This window comes from Apodemus sylvaticus, chromosome 9, assembly GCF_947179515.1.
Source record: "Apodemus sylvaticus chromosome 9, mApoSyl1.1, whole genome shotgun sequence".
Classification (NCBI taxonomy): Eukaryota; Metazoa; Chordata; class Mammalia; order Rodentia; family Muridae; genus Apodemus; species Apodemus sylvaticus.
Genome location: NC_067480.1, coordinates 77,895,953 through 77,909,165, shown reverse-complemented (window position 1 = coordinate 77,909,165; position 13,213 = coordinate 77,895,953). Strand labels below are relative to the sequence as shown.

The following is a 13,213-nucleotide window of genomic DNA, read 5'->3' as shown; positions in this document are numbered from 1 at the left end:
GAATGGTAATTCCAGTTCTGCTACCCTTTCGTCAACATGTGGCTGTTGGTTCTTAATTTTAGCTAACGGGTGGGAGTGTGACGTTCCTCTGCTGCAGTTTGCTGTTTCTCTGGTGACGACAGACATTTGGGACCTTTCAGATGCTCACAGGCTGCCAGACACCGTCTTCTGTAAAGCCACAGTTAGTTTCCAAACTGCTTCTTTTGCTAATTACTCAATTAACACGAACACACACCATTTGTTCTAGGCATTCTTGGAAAATGCTATCTACACTTTGCTTTGCTATCACCTGGGGGGGGGGCATATTCTCTGACTGATGCTGGCTCTTTGTCCTCCTTTTTTATATTTTTAAATTTATTTTAGTTTATGGGTATGGGTGTTTTGCCGGCATGTATGCCTGTACCACATGTGTGCCTGGTGCCCACAGAGGTAGAAAGAGGGAGTCTAATCCCCGGAAACTGGCATTATGAGTGTCTGTGAGCCGGCATATGGGTTCCGGGAAATGAACCTGGTTCCCATGCAGGCACCAAGGGCTCCGAGCTGCTGAGCCACCCTCCCTCCGGTAGCCCAGCTCATCTTCTGAGAGAGTCTCAGGAAGCCTAGGCTAGCCTCAAGCCCCAGTGTGGGATTGTAGATGTGCAGCACCACACTCAGTTTCTGGGGACCTGAGGATGGACCTCAGGACTTCATGGGCGCTTGACAACTGTGCTTTTCATTTTAATAAAGTCCAATTGGCAGCGTGCGTGTCTGCCACTTGTCAGGTCTTTCTTAAAGGACACCATCAATGGACTGACTGGAAATTTGATGAGGAAATGACCACTGCCAACTCTTCCTTGAGATCTTGCTGGGGCCACAAAGTTCTCTGGTAGGCTGTTCAGTAGGAAAAGTTAGTCCAGGGAGTTTCTAGAAACCTCCTCAGAGCCTTCAGATCTAAAATTTTCAACCCCAGAGCTTCAGCCTTTCTGGGATAGGGTGAAACGTATCATAGCTGTCCCCAGGTTGGCCTCCTCCCCTATCCTGAGGGCCTCACCTGCTCCAGCATGTCCTTAGCGAGGTCTTCTTGTTCATCCATCCTCAAGATGGCCTGCCGTATCTCATCATTGGAAAGCTTCAACCTACGACAAATCCACCTTGAGCAGTCTGGCCTGGCCTGGCCCTCAGCACAGTCCCTGGGGCTTCCTTCCATACAGCATGGCCTCTTCTCCTCTCCAGCCCTTAATTTGAATGGGCTCTCCTCACCCCTCCTCCACAAAACCATCCTAGGCCAACTTCATAATAGAGTCGAATTTTAATAAAGAGGAAATATGACCCACTCCATATACCCAATAATGAGTGTTTTGGTTCTCACTGAAGCCTGAGTCCCCATTGCGTTGCTTGAGCTTCCTCGGAGCTGACGAGACACAGGAGATTAAGACAGACAGGCAGAGGCCTTCTGGCCAGTCTCCTTTTCCTCCTCCACTCCTCCCTTCTACCTCAAATGTCTTAAGCATCTCCATGGGAGGACAGAGCAGTGGGGCAGCAAAACTCTCCATCCCTGACAGTGCCCAGTTCCTATCCAGCTCCTACCAGCCTTCCAGGACCCCCCTGCCCCCTGCCCACACCGTCTTCCCCCCCTGCTCATCCCCACTCATAGCCTTTCTCCACCCATCCAGGTACACACCCAGTGAGGACTCTAGGGAACCAGGCAACCCCCACCCCCACCCCCACCCCACCCCCACTCAATGGAAGAAACTCAGGCCAGGGAACTTATGGCAGGGCAGAGGGGGCAGATGTCCCAGAGGAGGCTGTAGGCAGCACTAAGAATAGAGCTTGGGGCGGTGCCCCTGACCCTGCCTGGGGGAGGCCCCCACACAGAAGCAGTGCTGTTAACGCAGATACTGCTCGTTTGTTCCTAAGCCCAGGGAAATGCTTGCAGGCTGAGATCATGCTACTCCCAGGCCTTAGTAGAGTGGGCCCTCCGCCGCTTAGGGCGGCTCCACTGGCAGATGCTCGCTGGAGCCTTGCGGACAGGGTACTTTTCTGTATGAAGAGCCCAGTGTCCCTGCTTAACGTGGGCTTGCAGGGTAGAGGTCTAAATCAGCACCCACCCCTCTCTCCTCCAGGGGAAGTCAGAGAGCCAAGGCCAGTATCACCCCCCAACCCCGTTCCTCCACCACCTTTCCCCAGGCCGCAGCTCAATGTCTACAGTTGTTTTGCAGTGCCCAGGATTAGTCCAGGACCTGGTGTACACTGGGCAGTCAAACAAGCATTCCACCATCGAGTTATCCACATCCTAGCCCCTCCACTACTCATTTTGTGCTTTTTGGGGGGAGGGGTCTCTTTTCCTGCTACAGGTGAGCACCTACTTGGAGAGAAGAATGATACAGTTCTGGGCCCTCCGACCATCGATGACTGACAGCTCTTTAACCTTGCGGGATGTTAGGTAGATGTCCTCTGTGGAGCCCAGTTCTTTCTGCAAATGATGAGTTACAGGGGGACCACTGAGGTAGGGCCTCCAATCTTCAAGCCTACCACCCAAACCCACCCTTCTTTCAATGTGGGGAAGCCCCTAACCCAGTGGACAAAGAAAGAGAAAGAGAAGATGTGAGAGGTATGGTGTTTAACCACCAACTCTTGAGAGAGGATCTAGAACCACCCTGGGCTAGAAAAGATGGAGGGTCAGGAAGGGTCCTTCTTAGAGCTCAGCCTCTCTTGGAAAGCCAAGAAAGGAGCTGTCCAAATGGAAGCCATAATTAATCTCTGGGGCTTTAGGCAATATGGTTGGCTTTATCAAACATCTACACCCACCCAGACCCTCCCCAAGCTTATGATTTGAAGTTGATTCAAACCCCCAGAAGCTCATAGTTTCTAACTCCTGGAGATCGCCAGCCTATCTCAATGTGGCAGGGTTAAAGGGTTTTAAAGGTCGTATGGAAAAACAGAGGCAGAATCCATACTGCATTCACTTCTGCGATACCAGTAGGCAGAAATCACAGATCCCAAACCTCCTTCTGCTGGACCTCCCTGATCAGAGATGCGGGAGCCTTTCTAGCACCCAGCTTGGGACTTTCCCAGAGCACATGTTCCAAGGCACACAACTCCAGGGCCTGCCGGGCACGCCATTGTCTTTGTGGGCTTTTCCCTCTGGAGTTGTGCAGTGCCCAACATGTGTAGTCATCCTGGCAAGCCTTGCCTTGGCACCTGAAGCTGATACCATAGACCTAGAAGCCTTCTCAGTTCTGTGGGCATTCGCCTCCGCGGCTGTCAGAGGTCTGCTTGCAGTCCCTCCATCTCTCACATTTCCTCTCTCTCTCTGGGGACCCTCCTGCATGCAACCCTACATGGATGAGTGAGAGAGGCTGGAGACAGTGCAGGCAAGCCTTCGCTCAAAGACCCAGTGCTGGGCTACAGCCCAGGACAGTGGGTAAGAGACAGAACGTTCAGAGCCCCAAGAGTAACTCACCTGCTGGGAATCTTATTAGTTATCAGCTCCTAGGCAGGCAGCAGCCACAGCCATCAGAGAATTAAACATGCACAATGTTAGTCAATAGGCTGGGGACTCGAGAACATCAACACAAATGTGGGCTCCCTTCGTATCTGTTCTGTTCTCTGTGTCCCCAGGAACAGGAGACAGGAACCCAGAAAGAGCTGTGGACAGCAGACATGCACCCACAGAACCCAGAGAAACAAACACCAGGTAGACTGCCACTTTGGGAACCAGGGAGGCACCCAGTTGGGCCAAGTAGCCCCAAACATCAGAACTGGGACCCTGATCTTTGGTCAGTAGTTCTTTGTTTGCTTCTGCTGAGAACCTGCTGAGTGGGCAGAGGGTGTTCCTCTACCCAGGTGAACTCTGCATCAGTCCACGAACTTGGACCAGAAGACCATGATAGTCCCTGTCTTTGGGTCAGGAAAAGCAGGTGACCCTGGATTTGCCCCTCTCCTTGCCTATCTGATGTCTAAGAGGACTGGGGAGCACAGCTTGTCCCCCATCTTTCTTCCTGACACTGATGGAGTTGAAGCCATGGGTCTAGACCCTACCCAGAACATAGAGGGCTCAGGATCTTCTCTGCTTCAAGGCTCAAGACGTGGGGCCTTAAGACGCAGGGAGGTGGTGAGCAGGGAAGTTTGCCTCGTGGCATTGCTCTAGCTTGAGTTTAGTTGTAGATGCTGATGTGAGCAAGGCCCAGGCGAGCTGTGAGGGAGTGGAACCAGCAGCATGAAGCAGGAAACTCAGAGGGTTTCATGATAGACTCACTTCTCAATAACCTGGGAGGCCTTAAGCCAGATATGAATTCTTTCCTAAATGTCTCCCATCCCAGCTCAGGGCCTTGGAGTGTGGAAAGGCCAGTACAAAAGCCCAGAGAATTACTCACAAATAAAGGGAAGCATGCGTTTGCCATGTCTGACACGTGCATACACCTCGCCCTGACGCTGTTCCGCTTGGCACAGACATTCACATCATTCTCCCCAGCTTCTGAGCCTTGACTACTGCCCGTGACCAGGCCAGCCTAACCACAGCACGAGCCAAAATTCTACTTGGAATTAAGAGCAGTGGATCAGATGTCACAGGCACCCACATTTAAATCAAATAAATAATCAGTTGTTTTATCTGGAACCTCCAAGACAGGGCTAGAGTGTCAACTCCACACTACTCCTTTGGCTGGGCCCCACATGACCCTGGCCCTGACTGCCTCATGAAGAGTCATCTCCAGGTCTAGACTTGGTAAAAAGCAAAGCAGGGTGTTCTCTGCAGACCTCTTGATGTCAGGCCTCAGCAACTGGTCACCAACCAGAGCTCAGGACCCCTGAGTATACCAGAAGTCCTCAAAGCTGGAGTCCTGGGCCAAGCAGAGATGAAGAAATGAATGTGTGAATCTTAGAAGACATGCAGAGAAAGCAAGGGACATAGAGCCCCAATGGTCATCACCAAGTGGACTTGCGGAAGTGCCCCGGGCATGACAGTTGTACTCAGGTTCCAGGGCCTCACACATCTTCAAAGTCACTCAGTATTGAAAAATGAGAGCTGACAATCAGTTCCCCTGGAGGTCCCTACAAGCGCTTATCACTTTAGATCTGTATCTGGCGGCAAAAGAACCCCCCTTCCATTCTCTGTGGCTGGGGAACTGGCCATCATGTACACAGAGCCTCAACAGGTCAGAGCAGGGCCTTCCAGGCCCCAGCCCCAGTCTTGATCCCTTGAAGTGGCACAGAGGAGCATCCATCTTCTTCCCTACAGCCTTAACATCTCTGTAGGTAGATGCGTGTGTGTGTGTGTGTGTGTGTGTGTGTGTGTGCGCGCACGCACGCACGCGTGCATGCACACACGCGAATGTGAGTGTTTATACCTGTGCACACATGTGTGCAAGTCAAAAAATGAAAGTCAATATCCAAGGAACCAGAGGGTACAATCTTACCTGGTGTCTCTGATATGCCGAGAACATTTTTTCAAAATCTTCCAGGTCCAGAATCCGAAATACCTGTGAGTCATCAATTTCATTCCACACGGTGCCAGAAACACGCTCCTGAGATTCAGGGTAGGAAGAAGGACCGTGGTTGACCTGGCTTTTCTGTGACAGAGCCGCCAAGATTTCCCTAACACAACTAGTCCCCAAAGGCACATGTTTCAGTGGCCAACCTCTCAGACTTCCAGAAAGGAGTCCAATAACACCTCCCCTCTCCAACATCCCTCTTCTACAATACTCTTGGTAGAGACAGAGTCTCTCCTTGTCATCTCTCCCTTTCATGTGAGGCCACATCAAGTATCTGAGAAATCACTGCAAGGGCTGGAGAGTTGGGGCACCTATTCAACCAAAGGCGATACTCTGAGGGCACCCTGCAGGCCTGTTTTCTGACAGAGTCCCTGCAAGCATTGTGGCTCACAGAGATGTGGAATAGTCTGGGCCTGGGCATAGATTACATTTCCTGGATCTGAGTTGGTCATTTTCTTTCCCAGAATCTTGTTCCTCAATTCCCAGAAAGAGGACTTGTGCCAAACACTGGGACATGCTGGCCCCATGTAGTAACTCTGTTCAGATCAGCAAAACTTGTCTCAAGTTCCTGTCAGTCAGAGCCAGGGAAGGTGCGTCCATCTTTGATGTTTGCAATGGGCCCGCCCATAAGTTTAGAGTTTCCACCTTTCAGTTGCGGCACCATCCTAGTTTTTGTTTGTTTGTGTTTTTTGGAGGACCCTTGTGATAGGCTCTCTAGAAGCCCAAACTGCACCAGTAATAGTGTAACATGGCGTTGATGGCCCGGAGGATGGGAGTGTGGAAGGCATGCACAGAATAGGAGAGCACTCCTCACCGTGCAGCCCTGCCTCCAAGAATCCTTATCTCATCTAGAACATTAGTCTTTGGAACTAAAATCACCCGGTCACCTACTTCCATCTGTCTAGAGACCAGCAGGCAACCTCCCTAAAACCCCTTCCTACACCTCCTCCTCAGAGTTGAGAGTGTACCTTTCACTCACTTCTGTTTTCTTAAACTCTGAAAAGGGGAGGCTAGGCCAGAGTCAAGAGGGAGGAGACATTCCTGTGGCCTTCCGAGGGCCAGGGACCCTCATGTGGAATGCTGGGCTGGGAAGCTCACAGCAGCAAGGGGTATAGGCAACTGGCCAAAGCCAACACAGACAGATTCTTCTCGTGGTGGAAACAACCACTGTGTGTGTGTGTGTGTGTGTTTGCGTGCGCACGTCTGAGTGTATTCAGGAGCACACATGTAGGATAGAGGAAGAGACTAGAAAAAGAAAAGGAAACTGGAAAGGAAGGTCTGAGGCAGAGATAGAGGAAGGGATGGGAAGTGAGAGGAAGGCAGGGAGAGAAGCTAACTGAAGCAATGGGGAAATCCAGGGACCTAGTGTCTCCTATACAGGGCTGGGGGTGGGGAGCCCATGACAGTAAAGCTAGTCCTTTGTATTCTTGTGGAGGTCAGAGAGAAGATAGAGGTACTCAAAGGCTTGGGTATTCAACATGGCAAACCAGTCACCTCAACCTTCACTGCTTCCCAAACACAGCTTGTCCCCCACATCTGCTGAGCCTTTCATCCCTTCGTGGAAGCATCCTAGGGCCCGGCCCTTCCTCATAATCACCACATCCTATCTCCCTAGTATATCCACCTAAATTCTCCAATTTAATTTTTCCAACACTCGGTCATCTCTAGCGTAGGTTTCTGGGAGATGACAACCTCGTAGAAGCTATTGACGATCTCGTCTGTATTTTCTTCTTCTTGTTTGGGTTGCTGCTGTGCGTATGTAATGTGCATGATGTGTGTTCACGGGGCCTTTTTGTGTTACAGCACATGCATGTGACGGTCAGAGGACAACTCTGTAGAGTCAGTTCTGTCCCTCCCCCTTCACTTTGGTTTCTGGGATTGAACTCACGCCTCTGGGCTTCCATAGCAAGCTCTTCACTGGCTGAGGCACCTCACTACTCTGTATTTTTTCAATCCCTGCCACATCCTATAATTTTAATGTTTTTTGGGGGTAGATATGTGTGGGTGGCTATGGATACGCATACAGGAAGGCATGCCTGCACATGTATGTGTGTGTTGTGAATATGTAGATCAGGTCATCTACAGTGGTGTTCCTCAAGAACTGCCCACTTTATTTATAGAGGCGGTGTCTCTCACTGTCCTGAACTCAGGTGGGCTAGGCCAGCTATCCAGAGAGCCTCAGGGATTCTCCTGCCTCTGTCTCTTCAGTGCCAGGATCAAGTCCATGCTATCATGTCCAATTTCTTCCTCTCCTTCTCCTTCTCCTTCTCCTTCTCCTTCTCCTTCTCCTTCTCCTTCTCCTTCTCCTTCTCCTTGTCCTTCTCCTTCTCCTTCTCCTTCTCCTCCTCCTCCTTTTCTTCCTCCTCCTTCTCCTCCTCCTCCTTCTCCTTCTTCTTTCCTTCCTCTCCCTCTTCCTCCTCCTCCTCCTCCTTCTCCTCCTCCTCCTCCTTTCCCTCCTCCTCTTCTTTTTCGCGTGAGTGCTAGAGATCAAACTCAGGTCCCCAGGCTTTAATAACTTGGATTCTTAGTTCCCATGATGGACAATCAAACTATGGTAGCAGACCAGGCAAGTGATTTGCTTGGTGGCAGTTAGTTAGAGGCACAGTAGGACGGGTTAGGGGCTGAGTCCTCTCTCAGCTACTCTTCCAGATCTGTAAGCACTTCGGGCTACATATCCTAGTCAGTCAGACCCAAAGCTCTCACAAGGCAGTGCCATCTCTTTCTTCCTCATCTCTGCTTCATTCTTTCAGACAGGGTCTCTCACTGAACTGAAAGCTTGTCACTTTGGTTAGGCCAGGGAGCTAGCATGCTCCTGGAACCCCTTGTCTCTGTCCCACAATGTTGGGGTTAAAAACATAAACAGCCATAACTATTTTTTTTATGTGGATGAGGGGTTCAAGTTCAGCCTCTCAGGCTTACAGGCAAAGCACTGTTGCCCACTGAGCCATCTCCCTAATGTCTGCTTCTCAATTCACCCTCAGCACACACTGGTTCATTGGCACCACTTGGCTTTGACAATAAATGCAAGGTCTGCAACAAGCATTTCTCCCAGTGTTGGTATCCTCAGTGGGGAGCCAGCAAACCCCTCTTCAGTACCCATCATGGCTGCCCTAACGCCTGACCCAAAGGAGAATCAAGACACTTCATGCAAAGAGCATGGTGCAGAACATGGACCTGCACAGTCCCTCAATGACTTACCTCATTCAGCTTGACCCAGTTGAAGGACTTCAGTGGGTGTGAAGGCTGAGGGATGCGCTTTTTCCTGAGTGGGGCTTCATTGCTGGAGAAGGGGTCATGAGGCAGGGGCGGGCCTGAGCTGAAGCAGGGTGGGGCACCTGGGGGGATGGGAGGCCCGCCAGGAGGGAGGGGTGGTGGGGGTGGGGGTGGGGAGCTACCAAGAGGGAGAGGAGGTGGGGGTGGAGGCAGATCATTGGTTGTTGAGGAGGAAGACAAGGTGAGTGGACCTCCAGGGGGAGGTGGGGAAGACACTGGGCCGGTCTGTGGGAAGACAAAGAAAGGCAGGATAATGCATCCATCTTGAGCTAATGGAGTCTCCACACTCCTCTCTTTTTTCTCTCTGCAACCAATGCACGCACGCATGCACACACGCACGCACACATGCACGCATGCACCCAAACCATCAGTGTGAAATGTCAGGATTCAGCAATGTAGGATCCTCACTGCACAAAGACATCCAGTCAAAAGGAAGGGGCAGAAATTCTTTCTGCATTCTCTTGCCCAAGATAGACTTCTGTGAACAGTGTCATCCAGAGGAAGGGTCTTTTTTTTTTCTGATTTGTTAACATAATGTGCTCTCCCATTTGGACTAAAGGAGCCACTGCGGTTGTGGCCCAAGATTGTCCTTCTCCTTCTCCCTCATCTGGGGGTTCTCGTCTTCTCCCCACACCTATTCTGCCCACTCAGGCCTGAAACTCACGAGGCTGGCTGAACTATCTAAATGGGGAGGGGGTGAGGCCCGCGTACTGAGTTTTCATTAAGTTGGGCTACCAGCTCTGCCACTTGTCCCCTAGCTTGGCGCAGCTCCTGAGACTCGCGGGCCAGTTTGTCCTTCATCTTGTTGAGCGTCCGCATCATCTCCTCCTTCTCCAGGGTCTTTGTCTCACATTCCCGCTCTTTTCTCTCCAGCCGGCTCACAAGCTCCATGTGTTCTGGAGGGGAATGAGTCCAGAGAGAAAAGTGAGAGGAGGGAGCTGGGGTCACGGGCAGGATGGGGAAGGGTGTGGGGAGTGGGAGTGTAGCTGCTTCAGGTGGACCCTCACCTTTCCGGAACTTCTCCGCTTGGTCCCGCCACTGCTTCACCTCATTCTCATTGATGAGCCTATTGAGAAGAGGAAGGGACCACATGACTTTGACAGTCGCCTCGCCTCTTCCTGGAAGACAGGCATCTCTACTCCCCTGAGGAAGACCCTGATCTCTGCCCTGTCCAGGTATTAGCTTCTCAGATGCCTCCCCATGTCCCCATACCCAACCCTCCTCACTGTGACCTCAGGGACCATGAGAACAGGAAAGACCTGTGTGATGGCTGATGGGAATGAGAGGCATGTGACAGATAGTGGACTGAAGCTAGGCTGTCTGCAATTCCATAAACAACACATGCGCACACAGATGCAAGCATACATACACAACGCACATGTACATGCAAGTAGTATACACATGCACATGGATGTTATCATACATGTGCCTACACACACATACACACCCGTATGCACGCATACACATGCACACACACACACACCCCTTTGAAAGTAGATCAGTGTATCTAAGAGCCAAAAATGTCACCCCAGTGTGTAAGGGTAGGGGCAGTGTCCACCCTGACAGAGCAGAGGGTGGTAGAATGTGATCGTGGCACATCTAAGATACAGGACAGCCAGCCTCATTTATAGCATACTCTTCTAACAGGTGTTAAAAATAGCTTTGCCTCAGACCCTAAGGCTATGAGGGCTTGGCTCCTGGCATGATAGCCCAGTAGTTAGTACATTTTTACATTTGTCTATGCATATACTGCATGTCAGTGCATGTGGAAATCAGAGAGGACAACTCTGAGAGTTCAGTTTCTTCTTCTACCATGTGGATTTTGGGGATTGAACTCAGTATGTTAGGCTTGGCAACTAGCATCTCCACTTGCTGAGCTTTCTTGCCAGTCCATGGTATGATTGCTTTAGAGGGCAAGGGCTGTGGTCACTGGGGTGCTGCAACCTTTACCATCTAAAGAACTGCTTCCTTGGGAGAGGACAGAGTTTTACTATGTTCTCTGACTGGGGAGGGATGCAGGGTAGACTGGTTTCCACCAGGCAAACGCAGATGCTAAAGAAGGGGTAATCAACCCAAACAGCATGGTTGTGTGGGGACCCATGGGCACCCCCAGGGTTTGCTGGCACAGGAGCCTGTGTGAGTGAAGCAGGTACCAGTTGGAGCCCTAGTGGATAAGCTGGGCTGATGCCATTTTTCTATGAAACCCAACGGTCCAATTAGGAAATAACTGGAAACATCAAACTGTAGGTTGGTGTGTGCTGTACTGCCAGAGAAGCAAGAGTTGGTAGGAGGACCAAAAGCAGTGACGTAACCAGATGGAAGTGGGGAGCCTCCTGCATGGTCCACAAATTGTGTTCTATAGAGAAAGGCTTTTGCAGAGAACTCTAGAAGATTCCCATGTACTCATGTGCAGAAACAGATCAGGAAGCCTTTTACTACATGGCCTGAGTTAAGACCTTTTCCCCTTCTCCTTCCTGCCTCCTGTCCCTAGCTGCATCTTGAAGGGTGTCAGGAACTTGTGTTAGCTAGTAGATCTGGGACACAGAAAGAGTAAGAGGGGTGTGAAACAGAAACAAGAAAAGGCAGCCACACTACACACATGCATATATATACATGTGCATGCACATATGCATAGATTACCCCCCCCCACACACACACACACATGCCACCCTCATTTCTATTCTGCCCTCTAGAGCCTCAGAGGAGAGACATTAAGGCTAAATCTGAGACATTAAAGGCTGTGTTACACTTAGATCACCTTCTCATTTACAGTAGCTTAAAATGATTTTAAAGACTTCTGCAACTCAAAAAGACACGTGCACACGGAATAATCATATACCTTCCAAAACAAAAAAAAAAAAGTAAAAAAAGAAAAAAGAAAGAAAAGTAATTCTCAACTCAAACTGGTGGACTGGGCTGGCTCATGAGCTGTGGTCTACTGACCAGTGCTCTGTGTAAATGCCCTTAGCAGCCCCACCCCCATTACTTTGGCCTCATATTTTGCCACAGAAACAAGCAAAGTTGCTAACTCAGCTGTCACACTGGAGAAGGCGTTTGTATACCATGAACAGAGTTTCTGGACACTCACACAGGTTGAAGAGGGAGCTGAAGTTTTGTTGGGAGCTCCCAGAGTGGGAGAGATGTACAGATGGCAGAAGCCATGGCGGAGGCCAGCCATAACTCACATGTTGACGATGTTCTTGACATTGAAGTTTTCCAGTGGGGCCAGGTCAGGGTCCACACCTCTCTCATCCTGGAGGACGATCTGCTGAAGGATTCGGTCCAGGAGCTGCCACTGCTGGAAGTAGCCACCATTCCGCTTGTCTGAGGGACAGAAGAAATGCATCTGTCCTGAGCCCTGGAGATCCTGGAGTCCATTCTCTGGCATGGCTGTTTAGGCTCTGGCCAGCAAGACAAGCCCTTCCCCCTCTCAGGGCTAGCTCCTGGTCTGGTGGAAGAGACAGTGCTGCTTCCAACCATGGAGACTCACAATCCAGTCAGCTCCTCCTTATCTGCAGGTGGCTTTTCATGGACCTGTGAATCTTCCTAAAATTTTTTCTACAGCATCAAATGTTCCTGTTTTCTACTGAGACTTGGGCATCCTGTGCCCTGGGCATGTTAATGGCTTTTTCTACTGTCTATAGAAAACACATGTTTGAGAATATTACATGCTGAATAATGAAGTCTCTAGGGAAAACTTGAACAAGAGTTCATTATTATCTTTATTTTCACCTTACAGCCTTACAGGGGAAAAAAAAAGAATGGCAGTTGGTTTCTGGATGTGTGCTGAGGCTAACAGAAAGAGTTCAGAAGGGCTGAATGAACCCAGGGAGGCTTCTTGGTGGAGATGGCATTCAACTATGAAGGCCTCATTGATCCCAGTCTCATTGATCCCAGTCTACTTGGGTGTCAACTTCTTTTTTTTACAAAAAGAGCTACTATAGTTCCTTCTTTGGTTACTTCATCTTTAATGGCCACTAAGAAAAATTACTTTAATCTTGACATCAAATTCTACCTACAAGCTAGACAATTGTGTCTTCAAAGCCTCATTTAGAGACAGAAAGTAGGGAGTCGTTCACATTACTTATGGACCACCAAGCAGGAGCTCCTGGGAGCAGAAGAAAGCAGATTTTAGCATCTTCTGTAAAGATCTGGGCTGATTTTGGGATTAAAAATGTGTGTGTGTGTGTGTGTGTGTGTGTGTGTGTCCAGAGGCCAGAAGTCTGTCAGATCTTCTGGAGCTGGAGTTACAAGTATCTGTGAGACACCCAACATGTGTTCTGGAAACCTGAACTCAGAAGAGAAGCAAGTGCCTTTAACTGGTAAGCCATTGTCCACCCTCCAGGCCTAGTTTGGAGGACTGTGGCTTCCTGGTTCAGCTCAGAGTGTTCAGCTCCCACTCACATTATTCTACCAACACCATGATGCCAACTTGTCTACCTGCTGTTCCAAAGGAATGCAATAAAGGC

At 50.1% G+C, this 13,213-nt stretch overlaps 1 protein-coding gene across 5 annotated transcripts in view; it reads right to left on the bottom strand.

Annotated features, from left to right (window-relative positions):
- The window catches only part of Daam2 (dishevelled associated activator of morphogenesis 2), a 112,361-nt gene that overhangs the window by 14,819 nt on the left and 84,329 nt on the right, over nt 1-13,213 (bottom strand). For 3 of the 5 annotated variants that reach the window (XM_052191959.1, XM_052191960.1, XM_052191961.1), the window contains exons 11-17: nt 11,930-12,068; nt 9,752-9,810; nt 9,456-9,640; nt 8,670-8,969; nt 5,397-5,504; nt 2,346-2,452; nt 1,031-1,115 (exon numbers count right to left, since the gene is read on the bottom strand). In XM_052191959.1, coding sequence (XP_052047919.1) covers nt 1,031-1,115; nt 2,346-2,452; nt 5,397-5,504; nt 8,670-8,969; nt 9,456-9,640; nt 9,752-9,810; nt 11,930-12,068 — 983 coding nt within the window. Of the gene's footprint in view, nt 1-1,030; nt 1,116-2,345; nt 2,453-3,172; nt 3,317-5,396; nt 5,505-8,669; nt 8,970-9,455; nt 9,641-9,751; nt 9,811-11,929; nt 12,069-13,213 lie in introns of all 5 variants that reach the window. The other 2 variants (XM_052191963.1, XM_052191962.1) reach the window with 2 other exon arrangements.